Source organism: Kryptolebias marmoratus, linkage group LG19 (genome assembly GCF_001649575.2).
Source record: "Kryptolebias marmoratus isolate JLee-2015 linkage group LG19, ASM164957v2, whole genome shotgun sequence".
NCBI classification, from domain to species: domain Eukaryota; kingdom Metazoa; phylum Chordata; class Actinopteri; order Cyprinodontiformes; family Rivulidae; genus Kryptolebias; species Kryptolebias marmoratus.
In genome coordinates this window covers 14,024,669-14,047,766 of record NC_051448.1, presented here as the reverse complement: position 1 = coordinate 14,047,766, position 23,098 = coordinate 14,024,669, and the positions used below count along the sequence as shown (strand labels likewise).

The window sequence follows — 23,098 nt, the reverse complement described above, 5'->3', positions numbered from 1 at the left end:
CCCCGAAACCAAGTGTTGCTGTCGGACGCGAAAAACGTTTTTGGAGTTTTTACGCATTCGGTCACCCGGCGCGAGGACGCCACATCTCCCGCTTCCCCTCACCAACACGGCCAAGCTCGACCAGGACCGCTTGTTCGCAGTTCGCAACTCTGAGTAAAAAGCAGGACGAGGCAGAAAACGGGTTCCTCTTTGAATGCGAGCCGCGCGCCTCGCCGCCCTCTCGCCTTGCGCGCGCCGCGCCGTCCAGCTCTCCACGAGGCGCAGAGAGAGCCGCTCCGCGCAGACTGGAGAGCGTCAGGATCGGGGGGATTCCAGTTGGGCAGACTGTCGTCATGGGGGCTCTTCTCCATCTTTAAGGAGCTTTTGCATCGTTAAGCGTCAGTTTGGTTCTCCACAGGCAATGATGGCATGTCCCTGGAAGTAGCCCCCGACGCCCACCCTCACTGTGGAAGATGGCTTTTGAGTTTTTCCCAGGTTGTAGCCTGATCCCTCTGCGTGCCTGATGGCACAGTGACAGTGGAAAGTGGGCTTTTGTAAAGGTAAGAACTGAGAAGCGGCCAACTCCACCTGAACCAGCTGCACGTTTTGGTTTTTTTAAAGAAGCATTCAGATCAGTGTTTAATCATGGTTTGGTTAATGTCTGAAGATGGAACCAGAAGGTGCAGGCTCATTAATAGGAAGCAGAAAGGTTTTAAACAGCTTGAATATCTTAGAATTTGTGCCAAAGTTGAGATGATGACTTTAATTTGTGCTGCTTTTAATAAACATTCATCACTTAATCATCATACCTCAAGAGTCAAAGGTGAATTTTTAGTGGCTATTATGTTCACTTGAAGCTCATATTAGGTTTCTCAAATGCATAGTTCGTAATTAGGTAAATTATTTAAATTTTTAGAGGAAATCCCCATTGGACTTTGTTCAGAGTTAAACCCAAAATGACTGTTATTGTGATTCAGTTTTCAGTGCAAATCCTTCATTTGTGTGAGGGGTGTGTTTGACATCAGCCTCTGAACATTTGTCTTTTCATATCCATCCTAAAAATAGCCTTCGAAAGGGATACTTCGTGTTTTTCTCATTAACAACTAATTGTGTCATGCTTAATTGGCTGATATGGATTCGCAGCGCAATTACATCGTGCACAAACTCAATCAGACATCAGGTGGGATTATTATGAGGGGCCTGTCAGGGTAAAGTTCACACGTCTGCTGAGGCGACCTGTTCACTGCCTTGATATCCTTCCAGTTCTTTGCGTTTGCAGAGTAAAAAATTAAATATTTATGGTAATTAAACCTGTTACAAAGGATTTATTATCTGTACGTAGAAACTGCTTATTTCAGCTCCCGATTATGAGTGAGATTACAACAGGCAATAAAACCAGCTGAAGTTTTGAGTCACCTCCTGCCTCTACCTTTTGGCTCTCTTCCTTTCTGTCCTATTTCCCCATAAAAGTGGCATATCACAGGACTGCAACTGTTGGAGACTGTTTAGAGACACAAAACTGGAAGAAAATAGACATATTTTTGTCTGTTTTAGTCTGTCTTTTTTTCTCTCCAATCAGTCACAATTTGGTTTCCATGATCACCAAACCATCCCAAAGTTGTCTCACTTTTCTTGCACCTCCTGACTCCTGGAAACCAAACTTCTGAAGGGTTTGAAACAGGTTCCACTATTTGGTTTGCAAACCTTTTCGAAACACGTACAAAGATCCAAACGAAGCAAGAGCCTCCACTGCATCCCCCGCGAACATTTCGGGCCGTTTCTGAAACGCCCACAGGAATGAGGTGCAGGTTTAACGGGTTCTCCTGTCCTTTTTTTTAACTTATTGCAGGGGAATGGTGTAGTAACACCATCTGCCTCTACAAACAGACAGTTTTCAGGGGCACACATCAGACAGGCGGTCAAGAGTGTTACACTAGCACAGAAACTCACAAATGTAAATGTTTTCTCCATTAGAAATATTTTATACTTATGACTACAGATGTGACAACTAGTTTGAGGTTATTTCAGAGGATTCTGCTTGGTGTATTTGTCCGTCTTCTGTCATGCATAAACAAAAGAATCAAATGCTAATGTCTGTTCTACACTAAATATTGTTTCATATCATTTTGGACCTATAGTATAAACACATAGAGTTTAAAATAAATTTACAACTGATGTTTTACAGCAGGGACAGGCAATCCTGGTCCTCGAGGGCCACTATCCTGCATGTTTTACTTGTTTCTCTGCTCCAACACACCTGATTTGAATCAATGGGTGATTAACAGGCTTCTGCAGAACATGAAGAGGTGATTTAACCGCTGAATCAGGTGTGTTGGAGCCAGGAAACAAGGAAAACATGCAGGGTGCGGGATTGCCTGCGCCTGGTTTACAGGATTTCTGAAGGGGTGTCCCATTTCCTTGATGAATATTTTAAAATACCAACTATGACTGTGAATTAAGCGCAAAAGAGGCAAAACTAATATTACCAATATTACTTAATGAGGACTATTAGAAGATATTCCATGCTCATTGCAGAAAAGGCAATTAAATGGTCATACACCATTAACTGACCAGTCAACTCTCAAATGGTGTTAAACCAAGGGGAAATGTGTCCCTACAGGTGAATATAATACAGAAATGATTCATATAGGCAGGACAGATGAGCAAAGCACAGTGAACTATGGAGAGGAGACGTTTTCTTGTAATGGGCTCTTTTACAGGAGCACAGAAATAATATAGCCATAACACTGAACCCCAGCACCTGGTCCTGTGTGGTCAGAAACAGACAAAGACGCCCTGTCGGACTTTTTGTATTTAAATCTACAGCTCCATTAGCTCTGCTGTGCCACCGTGAAAGCAGTTTAGTTGAGTAAGCAGCATGCTGAACCTTTCCCTTCAGCTGTGAATGATAGGAACGGACTCAAACCCAGACGATAGGGCATCCTGTATGTTTCTTAAAGCTGAGATGTAAAATTAGGGGAAAGAAACTTGACGACGGTGGGAAAAGTCTTACACTTCAATCTGTTTGGTAAAGTGCCAACGTTTAAAAGAAGGAACGGGCACTTTCATGACAGGTGCTCCATCATTAGTCTTATTGTGCAGCTTGAGTGAAAGCGTCGAATCAGGAGTAAGTCTCACCTTGGGAACTGTTTCAAGAATCAGGGGTGCAGTATCCGTCTGAATGAGCCAAATTGCTCATAATAAGACATCCTCGGCTGCCAAAAGCGATGGAGAGCCGGATCTCTTTAATTCGGGAATCATTATGAAGTCAAGTGACGTGTGCTTTAATCCTCCTCCACTGATATCGTGCTCGCTGGATAATCCGGTTTAAATACCTCCGTGGCAGGTCAGCGGTTCCTTTTCTCTGTAACTTCAGAGACACCTCCCAAGGAGAAAATAACAGGCAAAAGTCTTTATAGAAACCCTTAAAGAGGGAAGTGTTGTGGTTTATCTACACTGAGGAAAGAAAGTTAAAATAAAGGCTGAGCATTTTTTAACAGCATATTGCCCACTGCTTTTTATGACAGAGTTTGTGGCTAAGATCATCTTATGTAAACAAAAAACATATAACTTATATCTCATGCAATCTGTTAGTGCTCCAAGAATGTGTTGAGGATGACTCTCAGCTACCACCACAATAACTTTAAGCTCAATGCTTTTTTAAAACTATTTTTGTGTCTGCTAAAGTTGGTTGGCTGTGGCGACCATCTTGAATCGGACTGATGCCAGAAGTCATCCACTGATTATTTCCTGACAGTCTCAGTAAAATTCGTCCAGATGTTCATGTGATATTTTGCTAAGAATACAAAGGGACACACGCAGACACAAGCAAAACCGTTAACGCCTGCCTTTCAAGCAGGGGCATATGTGGAAATCAAAACAGGGACGTTGTTTACAGAGTTTTTTTTTTGGTACCATACTCCAGTTTTGGCCCTGCCGCTGAAGGGGGGTTTGGATGAGCGTGTGACTGGCTGACAGCCGTGACTGCGAGGAAGACGGAATGAGTCATTTCACTGGGATCAACAGGGGGCTCTCTCCAGTACACACGCCAGGCACGAGCGCCTGATGATTCAATCCAAAACTTAATTTAATTGAGCGGAGATGAATTCATCATCTGGGATGGCAGCGCTGATTAAGTGCGAGGGACACGAAACATTTTGGGAAAACAGTGTTTATCATCGATTTAATGAGGGGAGAAAACAAGATTGTGAGGGGGGCGCCCCGGCTTTGACACTTGAGGGGTTGCGTCAGAAAATGTGCTGCTAAAAGGTCAGCGTGAAAACACACAGTGACATATTCTCCAGACAGATGACTCACCCGTGACCAAGCCTGCAGGAGCGCAGCACAAACACTCACTCGTTATCTGCTTTCCATTTGTTCGCAATGTTTCCGTGGAAACTCGTTACGTTGCAAACTTATTTGTCCTGCGCATTAGTGGCAGGAATAATACAAGATGGACAGCGGAACTGGAAAATAAACAACACAAAGTTCAAAAAACAGACCAGTGGTGCAGAAATTACTTTTTGGAGCAGAGGTCAGACGTTGCCTTAGCTGCTGCCACATCAGGTTTTAGCTCAGGATCTGCAGAATTCAGTGAGTTATAGCCCTTTGTGTAGGCTAAAGTGGATTAGCCTTGGCAGCCAGCTTGATTGTACTGACTCCAAAAGTTAATCAGTTGTACATGTACATTAAATGATTAGTTTCTGAAAGTTTGATTAAAATCCGTTCCATCAGTAAAGACAAACACGCAGACAGACACTGGCAAAAGCATCATTCCAACCCTTTAGCCTTGCTGAACATTATGAGTAACTCCAGTAAAAATGAGAATAATCGATTAAAGCAGTGGGCAATAAGGTTCTGGGAAAAGGTTATGAACAGTTAATATCATACCTGGTTCAGATAGCTCTTAGAATGACTTCAGTTTGGAGAAACGGCTCGTTCCAGCGGGTCCAAGACCGAAGCGGATCGCTGACTTCTTGAAACAACTCCAGTCCCCAAAAATTGCGGTTGATGCAAAAGCTGTTTTCTAAATCTTTAGAATGCAGTCAATTTGACATTGCATGGGTAATATTTGCAAGTGCAGGAAGCTGTAGCTTTTCTGGTGCAGCTTGGCTCATTTCCATCAGAAATATTATACTATTTCTGCTGGAATAACTGTGTAAAGTGAAACTGACGGCTATAAAAATAAAAAATTAGAGTTGTTTTTAAGCAATACACTTTGGTTTTACGCTCAGACTACCCATTAGGTCATCAATCTGGTCAGAATTAGACTCTTTTTCTCCAGACTTAGGTCACTCAAAAAGTTATCTACAACAGGTAAGATATTGTTTGTTCATAATCTTTCCACAGGACTCTACCTCAAAAGATTGGAACTACCACTTTAATCTCAGCCAAAGTTTGTATCCTACTTTGGATCCTGAAGCCCTCAAAAGAGAGACAGACAAAGATAGGTAGAGAAGCCCTTGTAGCTTCAGGTCAAGGGTTAAGGTTTGGTTATTTTAAACTCTAATGATAAATCTGTGTAGAACACAACACTGGTTCTTATTACCCCATTAGTTCTGACAGGTGTTGGAACGTCTCCTCTTCACACCTCTTATTATTGAGTCCAAATGGCTTGGCAAGGTGGCTGTATGTAAGTCTCTGGTGGAGAGGCATGAACTTCCTGATGACACTCCGTAGCGGTGGAACAGACCTAAACCAAGCTGGAGAAAAAGAAAAAAAAACAAACCCTGCGCGGTTGACACGCCAGCTGATAAAGTCTAAACAAAGACTGCAGTGGCAGCTGTGGGGCTCCTGTGCAGCTGACCTCTGATCTCTGGGAATAACCACCTCAGGAATCAACAAAGTGACTCGGTGAAACGTCTGGCTCTAAAAAGAAGCAGATTTGCTGCTTCTGCGGGGCACGCGAGTAATCCGTGTCACAGCTGCACGCCAAATGTCATCTTGTCTTTGGTTTCCACTTTCCCTTGTCAGGTTTACTTGCCGCTGAAGCAGGAAAATCAGCTTTAAAAATCACATTTATAAAGGTTTACATGCTATGCTACATTACTACACCAAATACTCTACTATATTATGATATACTACAGCACAACATTCTGCACTGTGCAAAAAATAATACACATTGTGTTATATGATGCTTAATTATCCTGTATTAAAGTATAAGGTAGTGTATTTTTAAGTAGTAAATTCTATCATAGTATGTCTCTATACGTCCATTTGCTAAACCTGCAGATGTTTGCTAATTACTGACACAATGTGTGTTTATTTGCAAAGCGCCTGATTTGGTTTTCTTTAGTATTTTTATTTTTTTACTTTTATGTTGTCATTTCCACCAGTTGTCCCTGTTTTCAGCTCCTCACACACCACCGGTCCTCCATTAGTAATCAGCACACCTGGTGACTGTCACTGTAACCCCTCCGAGTATGTATACACCTCGGTTTGTCCTCTGTCTTTATCAGACCGCCTGTTTACATCCATGTCCCTTGTTTACTTTAGTTTTGTTTTTAAAAAGTATTGCTGAGGTTCTGAATCTTCCTCCTACGCGCTTGTATTCCTGTCCTTCTACTGAACAATACACTGTCAGATAAACACTTCCACTGTAACCTAAAGGCACAATAAGTATTAAGTGCAGCCGCTCCTCTGCTCAACAAATTAGGATATGCTAGTTCTTGAAACAGTAAATATAATTTATTAAATGTTTTACAGCAATAAGGTTATAAAACAAAGACATCCACCGCTCTGAATTTTATTGTTGATTTCATGCAGAAGTGAATTTTGTTTGGCAACAGATAACACGGGAGTAAGAAAGGTAACAAAACTGAATACTTTTGTTAAAGAAAGGGGGTTTCCACAGAGAAAACAGGGCACAATGAGAAGACAAGCAACAAAGGAATTCATGATGAACACACATGAACAGACAATCAAAAATAAACAAGCGCAGTATTCCCAAATTGAAACTATAGGGCCAGAAAATGGAATATAATTGAAATTACCCAGCCAGAAAATAAATGTGGATGTAACTTAACACGTTAACAAGTCAAATACTGACATAAACACAAAACAGGAGCTTTATTAAAGCACATATAGGATCAAGACTAACTTTACTAAACCAGAAGATCTGTGCAAAAATCTAATTGAAGAATCCACGGACGTTGACAAATTTACCCCAAACAGCTAAATAAATGAAAAGTACAGTCTGATATGCTTCACTGCACTGATCAGTGTTACGCTGTAGCTTCTGTTTAAAGGGCAGGCTCAGGGAATCAATCCTTTTACTGGAAGGATGGAGGTCTGATCCACAGCCTTATCTGTTTGAAGCGTCCTAAGGACATGCACACAATAATTTTATCACTCTATACATTTTTTAGAGTGCTGTACAAAGAGGTTTATGTGTGTGTGTGAAACACATTGTAAAGTGGCTTGTAAAAAAGGGTAAAATGCACCTCCATTTAATTGAAGCACAGCCTTGTCTTCGGCCATGATTTGCTGCACAGATGAAGGAAATACCTTTTAATGCTGATGCCATCATGCTGTAAACTGTTCTCTCAGCAGACTCGGACAATTACATCTCTGTATGGTAACCACAAAACAGATTCGGTCCATATTGACTGATGACAGCAGGACTGGGCTCCGGCTCCTCTCTCTCTCTCAGCAACTTAGAAAAACATCAGAAATGAATAAAACTTCAAACGCCAGAGTTACAGGGAGTTTCCCCCAATAAATAGCTGCTAGTTTTTACTTGTTTTTTTGTCAGATTTCCATCTTGTTTTTATTTTTTTTTGTCACACTGTTTTTGAACGTTTTGCCTTGAAACTCCAACGATTTCTGTTTCGAATTATATATACATTTTCCTTTTCTTCCCGCCAAACTCCATCACTCGTGACACGTCGACCGAAACAGCTTCATTCCTTTTTGATATCCATGTTAAACTAAAACAGTCAGTGACCTCATTCTTCTGAGCTAACGTGTTTTGTAATGTTGTACTTTTACAGCGACACAAGTATTCTTTGAAGTGCTGAAGTTTGACCTGAACGTTAAAAAAAAAAAAAAAAACTTGACAGGTCTTCATTTGAGTTAAAAGCTGCGCCAAAGGCACGAACAAGAGAGAAATAATTGTTCTTTATACTTTTTGTCCATGACTCATGTGAGTTAACTCTGTGAGAGAGCAGAATGAAAATGTCCTAAAGGGATAGTTCAGGTTTTTTAAGTTTGTTCAGTGGAAATGTTATGGATAAACAGTATCTTACCTGTTGTAGAAAGGTCTCAGTTTGGAGAAATAGGGTTTAATTCTGACCAGAAGGGGCAGAAGTTGTCTCAAAACAACTCTCAGACGAGATGTTAGCTTGTCGATCCGGTCATTGTCGCCTGCTAGGTGGAGCAGCTGCTCCCTCGTTTTCTAAAGTAGGGGTTCAAACTTGTGTTTTTATTCCCCATTATTTGACTTTAAAAGATGACATCACTCCCAGCAACAAGACAAAAGCAGGCACTGTCTATTGATTCTAATTTAACGATCTTAGTTAGAAACTAAAGAAACGTATATGAAAAATATTTCCTACATTCTGCATCCCCCTCCCTCAGCTTTGAGTTGGTTCAGTCCAGGTCAGACAGACAACATTCAGCTGTGGAGGTGAGGAAGAAGGCCGAGGTCTTCTTTGTGTTAAGCTTTAAAACTGAGCTGCATCTCTTTCTGTCAGTGAATCACAGGCGCCTGTTCGATGGAGCAGACGGACAAACTGCTCCTCCATTTTCTAGGCATGGTATCCCTCCCAGCAATACGACAGAATCACGTGTTTGATTGTCCTAACTTTGCTTTTGAAGTTGCAAACTAATCAGTTATATTGAAAATATTTGCTCTGTCCTTCATCCTCCTCCCTCAGCTTTGAGCTGGTTCTGTCCGACTCACTAACAGACAGCGTTCAGCTGTTAAGAGGAAGAAACAAACAAAGTCTGTCATTTGGAGTTTTAAAGTTAGGCTGCATCTTTTTCTGGCTTTAAATCAGAGCAAACGTTAAGATTTAGAAGCGCAAGATGCTGACAAACCTGGCGATATAAATTCTTTTTTTACTGATCTTATTAACAGCAACCAAGGGCTCATTTATTGTGGATGATTATTTTGGAGTTGGAATAAATATGGTCTAAAAATAAAAGTTTTTTTTTAAATGCCTTCATCTGGTTTCATGTTTAAATAAATCATAGCATTTTACTAGGGTTTATTAAAAAATAAAAATGTAAATAAACATCCTTAAAGGGATTTGAACTCTGGTCGCCTTATTTTGCTCCCCCATTTTATCACATAATCAGGCACCGTTTCTTTTATTTATTGATTTGAACCCTGGCGTACGCGTTTTAATTTCCGTTTCACCAAGCAGGCACACCTCAGTAGTGGGTCTTGGATTGGATTTTCACATCCACAGTTTGGCTTCCTCATTTTATACCACAATCAGGCGTCCGTGGACCCTGGTTAGAATAAAACTCTATTTGTCCAAACTGAGGCCGTCCAGTGATCTATCCACAACAGCTAAGATATTAACTGTTCGTATCCTTTCTACAGGGTCTAACTTCAAGAGATCGGGGCTTTTGCTTTAATATTCTGGGGACAAATATAGTTGACTAAAATTACCGTAATATTCCCAAAGCGAAAGAAAAAAAACACACAAAGAAAGCTGCATATTTATTTACTCGTGTTGTTTTGAGGGAAGTCGTGCTCCACGGTCGTATTTTAGGCGACCTTGACGTCAGCAGGGAGGAGGTTATCTGTCTCGTAAGTTAAATTCGGCTCAGACAGAAAAAAAGTGCTTTTATTGCTGTGTTTTTGTTGGCCTCTGTTCACCTCATCAGAGCAGTTTGTGACAGAAACTAAAAACAGTCTTCCCACCACGACTTGAGTTCATTCCCTGCCAAGCTCCACTTAAATATTCCTGTTCGCCCCCTTGCTCCTGTTCCATATTTCATGTCCCCGCCTTTCCGACGTCACCTGTGTCCACGCTCTTCATCACGTGGCGATAAAACAACCTCTGAGCCTGAAAAGTCTGCAGAGTTTCTTCCATCGGATCAAAGCACCTCTGGAGTATTTTTTATCCTCTTCTTTCCCCCCTCAGGCTGTCGTCGTGTACTCCAAACTTCTCCGTCGCTCACTTTCTTCTTCTCTTCATCTCCCTCCTCTTTTCAAGCACGGATCTAGATGCAGAGGAAGTGTAGAGCTGTGGCACAAATTAAAGAGAGAAGATCCCGACCTGACTGTAGGACTCTCTTTCACCGCCACCTCCACTCCACGTCATCCCTCTTGCCAGCTCCCATAGGCCTCCATCCACCCCTCTGATTCTTTGGCATCCCCTCCTTTCCTCCTCCTCTTAAATCAAGCCTTTTTAAAACTGATGTAGAAAAGGAGGGAATTAATTCCAGCACATATGCCGTGACAGAAATGCCTGTTTTTGCTCAATATTTACACCTATAAGTGACTCACGGTTTTGTTGTGATAAAAATAAAATGTTGGGCTACATGTCATTTCTTTATATTTTGCTGTAACTGAGCTAAATTTCCCCGTCTTAAGTAGAGGTTCTATTAAACAGATACTAAAGACACAAGGGAAAAATGCATTTGAGACTGGCTGCTTGAAACAAAGTGCCCAAAGATGCGGTTTGTTGTAGGGATGTGTAAAATGAAATGGGTTCAACTCTCGTCAGTGCATTTATTTTCTTTTTGCTTTGTACAAATGAATCGCGGGTCAGTGAAAAGGGACTTCACAACAAAAGCATTTTCTTGACAAGGTTCGAGGACCGGAATGAAAATAACCACAATAAAAGCATCTGACTTCAAAAGAAACAAAACATTCAAAAAGCTTGGAGAACCGCTGCTTTCAGGGGTAGTTTAGATATTCTGTGGAAAGATTATGAACAATGAATATCTGACCTGTCGCAGACAGCGCTTTGAACGACCTCAGCTTAAAAAAACAGGGTTTAATGACAAGACGGGTTAGTCTGAGTGGAATGCTGACATCCTGAAACAACTCCAGTCTCAAAAGTTTTTATGGCGATTCAAGTGAATGCTTTTCTAAACCTTTAGATTGACGACAATTTCCCATTACATTATTATTATCATCATTACCACAGGCGAAAGGCAGAGCGATAATGTTTTTGCCCGCGTCTGTGTGCGCTTGTGTTTGTTTGTCTGTACTGTACTGGAAAATATCTAATAAATCTCTGCGTTAATCCCATTCAAAATGGCCGCCACAGCCGACTGACATTAGAAAACACAGAAATGGCTATAACTCAATCAGTTTTACAGATACTGAGCTAAGATTTGCTGCGGTAGCATCTGAGAGTCTATCTTAACACACGCTTTAAGTCTTACTAAGGTTTTTTTAATGTTTGACCAAATTAGCCGCACCGCCATCATTTCTCAGCAGAAGGTGATCTTCGTCCAAAACTCTGACATTAAAGGCAAAGGGTGACATGCATTCCTTCAAGGAACAGAAGGCCTTTAATTTACACAGAAATCTTTGCTTTTTTAAAAATTTTTTGCAAGTATATAAATAGCAGGAGCAGCAATGGGACAAATCTGGCATGAATAGTCACGAAATTCAAAATCGACAAGCGTCTAACGATTTATAAAACGGCATTCGTATGATTTTTATGAAATATTTTCCACTGGAGTTGCTTTTAAAGCAGCAGCAATCCGCCCTCGTCTTGGACTAGCCGTTAGCTCGTCGATTCAGTCAAATTAAACCGTTTTGCTTTCAGACTGAGGTCGTTCAAAGAGCTATCTACAGCAGGTAAGATATTATTTGTTCATAACCCTTCAACAGAACACTGCTTCTAAAGCTCTAAACTTCCTGACCCCCCTCCAAGACCTCTTTAAGGAATTCACTGACGGTCCGCTTCACTGCGAGCAAAATATGAAGGAATCAGGGAGAGCTTTAGGACTTTCGCACAGCTGTCCTACCTGTGATTCCTGAGCGCACAGCTGGTAGTTGCTATAGTAACAAACATCTAACAGCAGCAGCACGTTGCTATTAGGACAATATCTCGTGTGACGCAACCTTTAGAGTAAGGAGTTTCTTGTTAGGCTAAAAAAACCCACTTGCTTCATGCTGAGGAGCGGCAGACAGGCGGCGGTCGTTCAGAGGCGCTAAAATACAGCGGAAACATTTTTAAAGTGTCTGAAAATGTCGACGCGATTCCTTTAAACGGCTAAGAACATTAAGTTGCTTTTACTCCCGTTTGGCTGTCAGGGTGCATTACTGAGGGAATCACATGAGAGCCGATTCATTATTTATCAGACGTGTTTAATGGAGCTCTGCTTTGAGTTTAGTAGGAAGTCCTTTCTGACGGGAGGTGCGGGTGCATCACAGGCGTACGGATGTAAAGCGTAAATCAGTGGATATATCCGCTTTAAAGCCTAAAGCCTAACTCACTGAAGGGTTTTTTTGTTTTTTGAGAAGGGGCTTCCACGAGAGATGATGAGAGATGAAATGTCGGGCCTGTTGGAGCTCGTTTGCAGAGCATTAACTCGAGGTTCGGGCTCTGCTCGCTCTCCTCGGCAGAACGTCTCGTCGTGTCAGGTTCAGAGTGCGTTCTCATTAGGCTGCTGGTGGATCCGTTAGGACAGCTCGCTCCACACTTGTTCAAGCTACGCACTAAAGCCTTGTTCTCCCCCCTCGCTGTGCTTTTGTCATTTAAAGCTTCTGACTCTCCTCGGTGACTGTCAGGTCGGGGTTTTTTCCCCCTCAGAGCAGCTTTTTTTTTTTTTTTTTTAATCAAATGTTTTGCCCATGAATCTTTCAGAAAGTAATCACTGAATGTGCATCTCCAATTCAACCTGATACAAAACGGCCGCCACAGCCAACCGACTTTAATAAATACAAAAATGGCGACACATCAGCAAGTTTTAGAAATGTTGATCTAAAGTTTGGTGTGGTAGTAGCTGAGACTGATCCCCAACACATAAATCTAAGCACTCGCAGATCACACAAAATCTTTGTTTCAAATTTTGCCATTAACTATTCGGATTCAACTCTGTCTGTTAGCAAAATATCTCATGAACCAATAAGTGGATTTAAATGAAACCTTCAGGAAACAATCATTTAACATTCCATTACAGCTGATTTATCTTTTGGGGACAACCCAATTAAAGATGGCCACCACAGGCAACTGACCTTAGAAGGCTCAAATATGGCTCTACTTTAGTCAGTTTTACAGATAATGAACTAAAATCTGGGGTGGTAGTAGCTAAGAGTCATTCATATCACAGTTTTTAAGTGCAACTCTTTGTGCAAGAGCTGTGTTTAAAACTTGAGCATTAACTGTCGGAGTCCGTCCTGTTTGTCTGTCTGTTAGCAAAATATCTCATGAACCACTGGACAGATTTTAATGAAACTTTCAGGAAGTAGTCAGTGAATGCACATCTACAACTGATTAGATTTTGGAGTCAATCGAATTCATGGTGGCTGCCAGAAATGATAGATATTAGTCAACAAAAAAATGCCTCTAACTCAGTCAGTTTTACTCATATTGAGCTAAGGTTTGATGTGGTAGTAGCTGAGAATCCCTTACAACAAATACTCTGAGCGTGACGTCTCGTGATGAAATTGTGCATGACGTTTCTTTCAAGATTTGACCAAAACTGCTACATAAGGTCATCTGAGTATAAAACTCTGACATGAAAGGCGAGGGGTGACGTGCAGTCCTTCGAGGAATGCTAGGCCTTTAAGTTTAAATGCTGAATTTCAGCATATAATCATGACTGACTCTTATCCCTTATTCCCTCTCCTTTTTCGCACATTCCTGCAGTTCCCCTCGCTGTCATTTTTTTCCTCTTATATCCGACTCTTTCCCTCTTCCCTCCCATGCCATCAGCTCCCTCCTCCCTGTTTCAGTAAACAGAGGAAGTCTCCTCCGTTGCTCTGTGCACACTGTGTGGGTTCCTGTTTGACGCACTCGGAGTAACAAAAGGGGGAGAGTCGAGTGAAAAAGGGAGCCCAGGAATCCACAAAAAAGGGGCAGCTTGTTTTTAGCCGTGTATGATTCACCATCTGTGACAGCACTACTAAAACCAATAAGATGATTGACGTGAAAAACAGATAAGAAATGCATAAAAAAAGGAGAAAAGACGGTGGTTTTGTGTGATTTACAGCAGCTAAGCTTTGTCTGTTTTGGAAAATTATTGCTGTAGGGTATGAAAAGGAAAAGATAGGCAAGAGAGAGAGAGAGAGAATAAAAAACAAGCTGAAAGTGGTCATGAAAGATTAAATTAAAACTGGAGAAAGAGCAAAATTAGAAGTGAGGATTGGACGTGGAGGAAGGGGGAGCGAGATAAACAGAACGAGGCGAGACAAGAAGGGAGGAAGAGAGGGAAAAGATTATTCACGGTCACAGCCAGATTGCATTAGCACACGGGCTGAGAGCGAGGACGGAGCAGATCGAAGAGGGAGATGTGGAGGCAAAAAAAAAAAAAAAAAGTGAAGAGAGAAATACAGAAAAGTAAACACATCGGCTGGAATTTCTTTCCCATGGCGGAATCTGTTCGTCATTTTGACGTCATTAAGACATTTCCACAAACCTGTGCATCGTATGGAAGAACTAGAAATAAAAAATGGTAGCACTGTCAGCTGAAAACTTGGAAACTTTGATTCACTTTTCAATATAAAGGCCTAGCACGTGATCTGTTGAGCACTTGGAGTACGTGCTGAAGATCAGTCTCAGCTACTACCACACCGAACTTTAGCTCGGGATCTGTAAAACCAGCGGAGTTGTAGCCGTTTTCGTGTTCGCCAAGGTTGATTACCAGCGGTGGCCATCTTGCATGGGGTTGACTCCAAAGGTTAATCATGTGCAGTGATTACTTTCTAAAGGTTTCGTTGGAATCCATCCACTGGTTCATGAGATATTTCGCTAAAAATACATACAAATGAACACACACAGAGGCAGGCGATAACCCTTTTTGTCTTGTTGCTCATCCAGGTGCATGACGGTCACTTTAATATATCTTCATTGTGTTGATATATTTAAGGTTCCATCTTTTATGTGAAAAAAAAAGAAACCAGCTCAGATTTGCAGCAGCCTTTTGAAAGCTCCTTGTGAAAGTGTTCGACTTAAGGTTAAAGCAGCGGAGGTGGGAATGCGGCCGCAGCCGCTACGGTCAGTTTGGACCTGAGAGAATAACAAAACATTAAGAGAGACACCAGATATTTCCAGTCGAATACAACATTATTCAGCATCAAGCAGAGACAGTTTATTGCTGTCGGGGCTTCATGGGACAATGCCGGCGTTCATGGTAAACCAAATCACGAAGCATTTAAACTCAAATGAAGGCTCTTGAAATAAGCCTGTTTGTTTTTTAAGCCCTCTTCCCCTAATGGTTATTAATAGACATCAGAGCAGCTGGTGAACATAGAGGAGAGGATTAACATGAACGTTGTGCCGCCGTGAAATTTTATTATTCCGACGAATGACAAGTGCGACGGCTCAAACGCGCGCTCGACAAACGCCCGTCTTAAATGCTGCACGAGTGAAATTCACAAACCTAGGATCGTTCTGGCCCCCCCGTGTTTACAGACCTTAGATTTCCCCGTTAACGAGAACAACGCACGCACACATGCGGGTACACACTAACGTTGTCCTGAGGGTGCAAGTAAACAGAGGAAACTGGGTGTGCTGGGTGTGTGTTGTTTTGTGTGCTTACATCTATAATAAGCACAGCAGAACACAGTTTCCCTTTTAAAGCAAACACATCACAAACTGTACAAATGTACTGTTGTACACGGGAAAAACTTTAGGATTAGACTGTAGTGGGAAAGATTTTTATAAGGTAACACCTGCTGTTGATAAGTCATGACTGAAGTCCCACGAGTTCTCACCAAATGAACCTGTTTACAGGATTGATGTCGACTTTTCTCCTCATGAGAACTGGACTGACTCGCTCCACTGTGGCTCCTCCTCTAAGATCCAGTATTCCAATATCTTTGATATAAGCTCGGGTGTTGACTTTGAGGGCCAGAGCTTTGATTCGGAGCGTCCCGTTTGGAGCTGGGACTCTGATGTTAATTGTTAATCGTCTTTAAGGCTCTCTGTATGTTGTACTTATACATAAACAAACCTGATTGAGTGATTTCGTCAGTGCCTGGAAATTGATTTTTTTTTTCCACGACATGACAAACAGAACTATGACTGCTGGAAGTGGATGTACCTCTGCAGCTTTTTACCTTTTTGGAGTCAGTCCTATTCAAGATGGCCGCCACAGCTAAGCGACAACAGCCAACACAAAAAAGGGCTGCAACTCAGTGTGGAACTAGCTAAGAGCCACACCTTATTATCTTTCCCTCAGGGACAGGATGGTGTGTTCAAGTTCATGTATCATCTGTCATGTTGGATGATTGACATGTGTGATGTGTTGATTGATTGATTAAAACGCTGTTAATACCCAAAGGGGAAACTCATTTGCCCCAGTGTAACACACATAAATACAAGCAGTAGATGACCAGTGAAGGTCTCAATAACACACACACAGCACTCAATAATTAAATAAAATTGCATTTATTTAAGATGCACAGTTTTGGAGGCTGCATGTGAATGAAAATGTCTGACAGCCTCAGGCAGTAAGGATGTGTCGTAGCGCTCCCTAACACATCGGGGCTGTCGTAGTCTACTTCTCAGACTGTCTACAGTACAGGAGTCTGCAGTAGTATATATTGTGAAAACTGAATGATAAAGGAACTACTTTCCTCTTGCTGTGTGCCTGCAGGTGAAGTATGACAGCGGCAGCAGGCGTGCTTACCGGCTTGGCCAAGCTAAAGCGCCAGGACTCGTCCCGCTCTCAGCATCGGCCCCCGCCCACGGTGGGACTGGCTGAAGGTGCCCCCAGGTGATGGTGATTCAGTTCCAGCTGAAGAATTGAAAGCACAAACGAGCGCTTCAATCAGTTTAACTTGAGAAACTGTAAACTTTGAGAAAATATTTGGAATATTGCACAGAGTTTATTGCTCGACTACGTAGACTGCAGGCTGACTTTCGATCATTGTTTTCCGTTGATTCTGTGCCTCTAAGAACTCTGCATTTGCTGTGTTTTCACTTCAGAAGACGGAAGCGCCGCACCGACGTTGTGGTGGTACGTGGCAGGCTCCGCCTCTACTCAGCCTCCGGGTTTTTCCTCTTCCTGGGACTGATCATCTTAGCATTCGGGATCGGGATGGCAACCCTGGGTTACTGGCCGCACGGTAAAGCCGTGCCTTCAGGTGGAGGGCAGGGAGCGAAGGCGGCGAAAGATGTGACCAACACAACTCGTGACGTTCAAGGTAACGTCTACACAGGGTGACGACAATGAAACACAAAGAGCAGCGCTTCACTCCGACTGCCCGTCTCGTCTTTGGTTTTAATATTAGGTCCACCGTCCCAGCATGCGGGTGGTGCTCTGACGCGGTTTCTGGAGCAACATCTTCACTCTGAGAGGATGAAGATGCTGGGGCCCTTCACCATGGGGATCGGGATCTTCATCTTCATCTGCGCTAATGCAATCCTCCATGAAAACAGAGACAGAGAAACAAAGGTAGATCTACACACAGTCAAATACTCGAATAAGGACCCCCACCTGGTGGATCCAGACCCAAGTAGAATTAGATTTGGACGCAGATCAGTTGTTAAATTTCACTACAAATAACGTTTTTACTTGTGTGCATCTTCTAGCATTTACGCTTTTTTAGCACTTAACGGTATTTGCAACTTTGCTAATTGTTGCCCCAAAATTAAACACAAATTATTTGAGCAATCAGAGGCACTAAAATCTGAACTTAGAGCCTAGAAAATAGCTGAACTCAGCACCCAGTGTGACGAATCCAGTCACTGACTGTTCAGCAACACCGTTTGATAACTACAAAAGATTTTTGTTTCTATGTTCGTCACCTGGATAGTTAACATTATAAAAAAACATGTTTTTTCTATGTTTTTTGCCTATTTCAAAAGCTTGTTAATATCTTTAAATGCTCATTTTATTCTACTAAAAAAGTAGAAAAGGGTAATCAGCTTATTTTCTAATATTACTACAGCTACCTGCTTTAGTCTGACCTCAGTGAATTTTAATTAAGTAACCACTAGTACTAGAATAAAGCAGAGACTGGCCGATTAGGGTCTTCGATGATGATTGATGGCGACTTTGAAAATTAGGGCAGCCAGTGGCCTAATTTGTTGTGCTTTTGCCTATAAATATAACTGTTTCATATTCATACAAATGTCAAAATACTAGATGTGGAACAAAGAAAAGGTAGCTGTGCCTGTGATTTCATGATTTAACCCTGTGACCCGATCCGTAAACATTCGTATCAGTGCTTTAGTTTCTTTCCATCAGCTTGGTGTGTTCAGTTGTTGCCAATACTGATTGTTCTATAATGTCAAAAAAATTGGCCTTGTTACTCAGCTAACTAAATCATTTGGTCTACTTTTACACAGATCTTGTTTAAATCAGACCCTTTTTTTGAAAAAAAAAGTAGCCAGTGGATTTTTTGGGGGCACAGAACAGATTTTAAAGAAAGTCCAAAACCAGGATTCCTTTAAAATCGTTTGCACTGCTCCCGACCCGGACTCGTTTCTTTTAAGCTGCTCTCCGTACAAAGAGAAGAACAGGAGCTCTGCAGTCATCTGTAATCAACATGTTCATATAACTAACATGCAGATCTAATTTCTCCCAACCTGCTTCCTGCTGCATATTTGCAATTTACTTTTGATGACATTTTCTCTGCCTCTCCTTTCCCCTTTTGATTTGATTAAACCACTCCTCTTCCCGTCTCCTCCCTCGTTGTGCAAACATGTATTCCGAACACACAGGCATCCAGTGTGAAATAAATGAGTTTGAAATGACTGCATTATGATGTGTTGTAATGGAATCTAGCAAATATATGCAGGGGTTTTAAAGAAAGGGGCAACCTCTGCTACTGCTAATCACATTTTTCTTCTGCACCAGATAATCCACATGAGAGACATGTACTCGACTGTCATCGACATCCATCGGCTCAGGCAGAAGGAACAGAAACAGTACCACCACCGCAACAGCATGTATGGCAGGGAAGCAAGCGACCTGCGAGCGTTCGGCGCTGATGCGGCCGCACGTTTGGCCAGTAACTCCCTCTTGGCGTTTTCTTCTCGGGCCGGGAGTCGAGGCTCCGCGGAGGAGGAGGAGGTGCTGCTCGGGGATGAGGAGTTCCACCGGAGCAGAGAGCAGGCCCGGTTGGACTGTAGCTTTGCGGGGTTGCTGGCGCCGCTTTACAAGGATCGTTCATTCTGCAGCCCCGGGTTTGGGCTGGGTCGCTCAGATTCGATGCGCCACCAGTGGTCGGTGGACGGAAACGGGGAGAAGAGGGGACACCACGCGGGCTCCATCGTCTCCTCGTCCATCTCCGCGTTTACGCTCCCTGTTATAAAACTCAACAACTGTGTAATTGATGAACCGGAGATGGAGGCGATTACTGAGGAGGACAGAGGAGGGGAGAGAAGAGACGGAGAGAGGTCCATGCCTCTCAGCTCCATGGAGTCTCTGGTGGTGCCTGTAGCATCTGTTGCTAAGGCCTCTAAACCGCCGGGCTTACAGCGGAGCAACTCGGCGTCGTCTTCCTCTCGAAGCTCCCCTTTCTCCTCCTGCACCCTCTCCCCCGCTCCCTCCTCTACCTCAGGCTGCTGGCTTTCCCCGGGAGCGGCGAGGAGCGACTTCGGCTCCAACTCCTCCCTGCACATGCTCAACAGCCACTCCAAATCTCTGGACCTGGCGAGTGGGCCGAGCATGCTCTGCGTGCATCAGGAGCAGAGAAAACACCCCAGCTGGCCTCGACTGGACCGAAGCAACAGCAGCCGCAGTCACAGCGGAAACTGGGGCAGCAGTAAAGGCTACACGCGGCTGGAGGACAGGGAAGACCAAGGGGAGCGGCTCTCGGACACGTCAACGTCGGGGATGGCGCAACGCAACTTTAGCAAGCGAGAGAAGCTGCTCATGATCTCGAGATCGCACAACAACCTGAGCTTTGAGCGGGACGAGTTCAATAACAGCACGATGAAGCGAGGCAGCTCAGAGACTCGGTTCTGAAAGGAAAGGTGGACAGCAGCTCCGACCACATCCGTAAATTATTCTCCGTGCATCGGAAGAGTCTTTTAGAGAAGACGTGCTTAAGAAATGCAGTATTAGGAGAACAAAATCAAAAGTGTTTCAAATTCTTTTCTTTTTTTTAAACAAAGATTAGTAGCAGTAGTGAGAAATTGTTGAACCTGCACAGTAAAAGGTTTGCACTTCATGACTGCCTACTGTACATCCATAGACGTGCTGTCTTACAGCTACGAAACATGTGAAGGAAGACGTTCCCTCCAGGAATCAGTAAAATAGCATCACATCACATAATTAGTCTGCTCCAGTCGGTCTTCACCATACATTTCTGGTTCCAGCTAGACTTTGATGTTAAATAAAGATGGTGGCCCGCAGGATTCAACACAGAGGCCCACGTTGCCCTGCAGGCATGTATTGTTGACCTTTCCCAGGAACTTTAGAGGAAAGAATAGCTGCGAAACCCCCCAACAGGCAGCAGTTTTAGCATTTTTGTCTGTGGCTCTGCTATACTGGAATTTTAATGAACTGTAACTAGATTGCACTCAGGATTATTCATTTTTCTTACCGCCTCTTATCCTCTGACTTTGACTCATTAAGAACAATTACTTGAATTATTGGTCAGCTTTTCATTTCCGTAGTCTAATAAGGTTTTAATTCTTAAAGCCACTTTACCGCAGTCATAAATTAATTCAACAATAAGGATCCATTATTCCTAGAATTAACTGACAAAAAAACAGGCCTTTGGTTTCTTTCAACTTATCAGGTTATATTTTTTTTTAAATAAACAGATTTTTAAGCCACTGGTTAAATGAAATGACTGGTATTGTTAAGAGCTTGTGTGGAGAAATGGACTGTCACAAAGGTTGTTAGGAGTCTTTTAGGTCTTTATATGTATTTAAAGGTGTGTAGTTGAGATCTAAACAAAGGTCAGGGTCACATCCACGAGGAAGGACATCACATGGTCACTAAATGTTTTCATTATTATTTTCAGAATCACTGTATGAGGAATCAATAACTAATATACTGACTAGGGTTGGTAAACTTTAGATTGAAAACTTTCCATGGGAATTATGGGAATTTTTTTATTTTTCCCCAACTATATCTAAAATACTTGTCAGGGGGCAACCTTCAGTATTTTAGATTCCAGGTTTATTCCCGTTTACTCCAAGAAATTCCCGTTCATTTCCATTAAAGGTTTACAATTCCCAGAACTTTGCAACCTTTTGTACCAACATCTGAAATTTCCAGACGTGGTACTGTCTGCTTGTGCTCCTGTTCCACTGTCTTTTAGGCCCCGTCTTCACTACTCTGGATGTTTTTGAAAACTAAGGTTTCCTTTTAAAGCAACTAAATGTCCATACGCAAAAATACCTCCTGTCCATATGGAAAAAAATTGTTTTTTGTGTGAGAAAATCTGATATTTTATAAAACAGTTTCCAAAGTGAAGATTTGTCAGAATTCAAAAGCTAACATCTGGGTGACTTTGCCTTTACTCTGTTAAACTGAGAAGTTTAAAGAATCAGATAAAATGTTAAACATGTCAAAGAAAAAATTAGCTACAGATGTTTTAGTAGACGCTAGCCAAGTTCAGATTGTTCTTAGTTATTCTTGTTCTTCCTTAGTTTGTTTTTAAGACATTCATGTTCATGTTATTGCCACCTATTAGTGCAGCTTGGACATTTTTGTGTAAAAAAAAAAAACATATCTGGAGTAGTGTAGTCAAGACCTAAATCAGCTGATTCAAGTTGCTCAATACGTCTGTGTCCGGTTTGGTTTGGTCCGTCGGATACCTTAAAAGTGAAACCATTGTTAGTACTTCTGTAAATGTTGTTGGTAGTAAACTTTCTGCTACTTTAATTGGAGCATCGTTAACGTACGACACGCTGTTATTTTCAGGTCTAATGAGTGGTGACAGAAAACCCCTTTTTTAAGAGTGCAGGAATCTTGCCAGAGAAATAAACTAGTTTTTAGAAGATTATGATTCATTGTTTTGTTTTGTTTTTTCTCAAAATAAACTATTTTCACTGAAATGTGTTTTGTCCTAATGAATGTGTGAGTATAGCCTGTAGACTGTGTATGTATGAAGTTTGTAGTTTATAAAGAAACTTTGATTACATATGAATCCTTAGACACATATAATTAGATCACTGTTAAGAGAGATAAAGTCCTTATAAGAGTTTTGCATGTTGAGAAACAAAGTGTGCTCAGCAGACCTCTCCCTGTCTTTGGGACTCACAGGACTCCAGTGTGCCCTGTAGCAGCCCTGATCCACAATATTTTCCTGCTCTTAGCAAAGGTCACCGATCCCCTGAGAATGCCGAGCAAATTCCACGTTTCTGCTTTAGCCGCACAGTTAACTGAGTAACCATCTCTGTTTAGCAGCTCAGACGAGCGCAGCGTTCTGCCCTCCAGCTGCACACAAACGTTGCTCAGAAACATTTGTTATACAACCTGCTGTTACACTACTCTATCCCCAGTGTGAGATGTCTTATTTTAAAGGGAACTGTGAAATGTTTAAACATTCAAGGCATCATAAAGGTAATGCACATCAGTAGCTCCTGAGCCAGTTCAGAGCGTTGTTTAGGTAATTGATTTTTAAAGATAGATCAATACAAACTTTCTGTTTGAAAGTAAGTAGCTATTTAAAACATTTATGTATCAGGCAAGAATTTTTCCCTAAAGTTTGGTGGGTGGTGGTGTGACCTGCTTACCTTATGCTCACATGAACTGTCAGGTTAGCTACAATACGCTCTCTTATACTGCAATACTAAGCTTCAAGGTTTAGTTATTGTAGTTTCTGTTCAAACTTATGTTTGCACGATTGCTAAAAGTCGTGCAACTCCTCTGGGAAGAGTTACACCCAGCTGAGGAGGGACATGGGAGGAAGGTGCTTCCCTCTGTCCTTTTTATCAGATTCATAAAAAGAAATAACTTGCAAAAACAGGATGGAGAAATAGACAGTTGTCCAATTCCAGAGATTTTCTTAATCAGAGAACAAAACAGCAACAATGGGAGTAAACCGAGTAAGACCAGGTGTAAACCAAGC

The 23,098-nt window shown here is 42.1% G+C and overlaps 1 protein-coding gene across 2 annotated transcripts; it reads left to right on the top strand.

The window, feature by feature from the left end:
- Positions 1–8: 8 nt before the first annotated feature.
- Positions 9–21,783, top strand: tmem200a (transmembrane protein 200A). 2 transcript variants are annotated; one of them, XM_017409031.2, is made up of 5 exons: positions 9–539; positions 16,717–16,836; positions 17,049–17,266; positions 17,354–17,517; positions 18,925–21,783. In XM_017409031.2, exons 2-5 carry the CDS (start codon positions 16,724–16,726, stop codon positions 20,035–20,037), a joined length of 1,608 nt encoding a protein of 535 aa, XP_017264520.1. In that variant the 5' UTR covers positions 9–539; positions 16,717–16,723; the 3' UTR covers positions 20,038–21,783. The 2 variants fall into 2 exon arrangements, with proteins under 2 accessions (XP_017264520.1, XP_037837651.1); XM_037981723.1 differs by lacking the exon at positions 16,717–16,836.
- The last annotated feature ends 1,315 nt before the right edge of the window (positions 21,784–23,098 follow it).

Excerpts from the sequence above, each read along its gene's own strand:
- tmem200a (XM_017409031.2), top strand. The coding sequence starts at position 16,724 with ATGACAGCGGCAGCAGGCGTGCTTACCGGCTTGGCCAAGCTAAAGCGC. Across the intron at positions 16,837-17,048 it reads CTGGCTGAAGGTGCCCCCAG|AAGACGGAAGCGCCGCACCG; the intron begins GTGATGGTGATT and ends TTTTCACTTCAG. Across the intron at positions 17,267-17,353 it reads CACAACTCGTGACGTTCAAG|GTCCACCGTCCCAGCATGCG; the intron begins GTAACGTCTACA and ends TTTTAATATTAG.